Genomic DNA, 2,256 nt, shown 5'->3' with positions numbered 1-2,256 from the left:
AGGACAAGGTTGTTGTTGTTGTTGTTGTTGTTGGTGTTGCTGAATGAGCTGGCCTTATGCCAGCACGGGATGTTGCTCCCAGAGGAGCCCGAAATGAGGACGAGCATCTTCTGGTCGGCGTGGGTATGACGTTTACAAAGTCAAGATATGCCATTTATCTAAGTAAGTGCAAATTATCCTAAAGAGGATGATTATAACAAATGCACCATTTGTGACTTGCATTTTTTAGTGCTATTCTTTAAAACCCATATTTTTCTTTGGTCCTGTTAATAAAAGTTATTCAAATTACTAAACAATTTCCTTCCGCTGGAGACAATTTAGAAATACCGCAACAAAGTGTGACGTGACAATTGCAGAAAACCGACCTTGTCGGGTTTCCCATAGAGGCCGCGTGGCCGATAAACCGCGACTCGCGCTCTTCAGACGATGACAAATTACTTGGGCACCGAGTGGTCCCCTTCCTTTACAACGTCACGTGCCCTTAAAACATTTACGTACAATTCGTTGAAAGAGTCGACGGCGAGACGATTCGCGGTGCCAAAGGGGAAATGATCGACAACGTTTCCAAAACCACAGCAACCACAGTCCTTAAATTAAACCTAGACTGTCTACAAATGCACATTTTTGTTATTTTTTTTCGATTTCGTATTGTTACGTATATTTCAAATTATAGAATTGCCCATTATTACTACTTGTTGATGCTTTAGCGCAAAAAAATGTTTTAATTTATCCATGTTTGGCACCCCTGATTCTCCGGAGGCGTTAGAAGTATAAGGACGCCAGAGGGCAGGACTGCCACTCATACCGACGGTAGACCCTGATCCGTGCTTTGCTTTGGGCAGTGATTAGTCGGCAACCCGCCTTGCCACCGAGAAGACGTCTGGCAGCGACCTCTCGCGCTCGTTGTGTGCGTTTCTGTGAAGGATTATTGCGCTTTATGCAGAACTTCTTTCTGTTATAATTTTCGATTACGAATTTGTCATCAGTTTTTCGTGCCGTTTGCCAAAGCTTTAGAGTCTCAGGAACAACTGTACGAGCCCAAGAACTAAAGGTATATTGGATATACGTTTAAATAGTGATTATAAGTTGATCAACAATTCGAGGGAAGCAGTAGACACCAGAATCGCCGCCTTCATTTCGCCAACAGCCTTTGCACCGAAATTAGAGTTTCAGGACCCAAAGGACCTCCTGTACATTCCTGAAAATGGGCAACGCTTGCTCTTGCTGCAGAGATTCGGGGTGCATGGAGTGGCTCTTCCCCAAGAAACCCAATCTTCCTAGCAACCCCGAACCAGTAGACTTACCCAAGCCCGTGACACCCATCTATAACGAAGGAGCAGGTGAGTTGAGTATGTTGCATGTTCACAAAAAGAAGTACTCGGTGAAGATTAAATAACGGTAATTTCTTACCACACCAGATAAGTAAACGAGGAAAGATAGACATAGGCCTAACTAAAATTACATTTTAGATAATCAGCTTATTCACTAAACACCCCCATGGACTCTTCCGTTACTTAGATGGAATTTCTTTCTAACGAATTCATTCATTAGAATTGTCACTTACATTCATTCTATTATATCTAAATTGCATGGCTTCAGTTGTTTCAGTTATTTGTAAGTTTATTTTTACAAGAAAATCATTTCTTTCGTCAAAGCATATATCTATTTTCATCATTTATGGCGTGACAACCACCAACACCCCCCCTTTATCTCTCTCTCTCTCTCTCATATATATATATATATATATATATATATATATATATATATATATATATATATATATATATATATATATATATTGCAAAATTGCATTAGTATCACTTACTTTTTACTTATATGGAAATTCTTTCAATACATATTCATTTGCATAAAAGGTTCAATGTATGCGCCGGGTGGGATTTACAGCAATATTTATTGTAAACAACATGTTAATTATTAGACATACGCACCCTGTATCAGTGGTTGCGAATTCATTCGTGGATGGTGCTTTATCAAGAATTATTTGATCCTGGAAACTGAATCCTACTTGTATGAAAATGCTCTCAGTCCAATACTGTTCTCGTACACAGTGTTATAAATTAACTCATGCGAAAAGTTTCTGGCAACGACGGGTCAGAGAGGCTGCGTTGATGAAGAGCGGGTGGAGGAAGTGAATGGGGGAAAGTTGTGCGCATACCGGGAGTAGTAATGCTCGATGGAGCACTATAATTTCGCACATACATATTTATATATATCCATTTACATACATATAAAGTT

At 39.8% G+C, this 2,256-nt stretch overlaps 1 protein-coding gene across 2 annotated transcripts in view; it reads left to right on the top strand.

Annotated features, from left to right (window-relative positions):
- Positions 1-790: 790 nt before the first annotated feature.
- The window catches only part of LOC135197135 (annulin-like), a 68,543-nt gene continuing 67,077 nt past the window's right edge, over positions 791-2,256 (top strand). For both annotated transcript variants that reach the window (XM_064224106.1, XM_064224105.1), the window contains exon 1: positions 791-1,340. In XM_064224106.1, the coding sequence (XP_064080176.1) occupies positions 1,205-1,340 (136 nt within the window). In that variant the 5' untranslated portion in view covers positions 791-1,204. The remainder of the gene's footprint in view (positions 1,341-2,256) is intronic.

This window comes from Macrobrachium nipponense, chromosome 18 (genome assembly GCF_015104395.2).
Source record: "Macrobrachium nipponense isolate FS-2020 chromosome 18, ASM1510439v2, whole genome shotgun sequence".
NCBI classification, from domain to species: domain Eukaryota; kingdom Metazoa; phylum Arthropoda; class Malacostraca; order Decapoda; family Palaemonidae; genus Macrobrachium; species Macrobrachium nipponense.
Note: the sequence above shows the minus strand (reverse complement) of the source record. Positions and strands in the feature narration are given on the sequence as shown.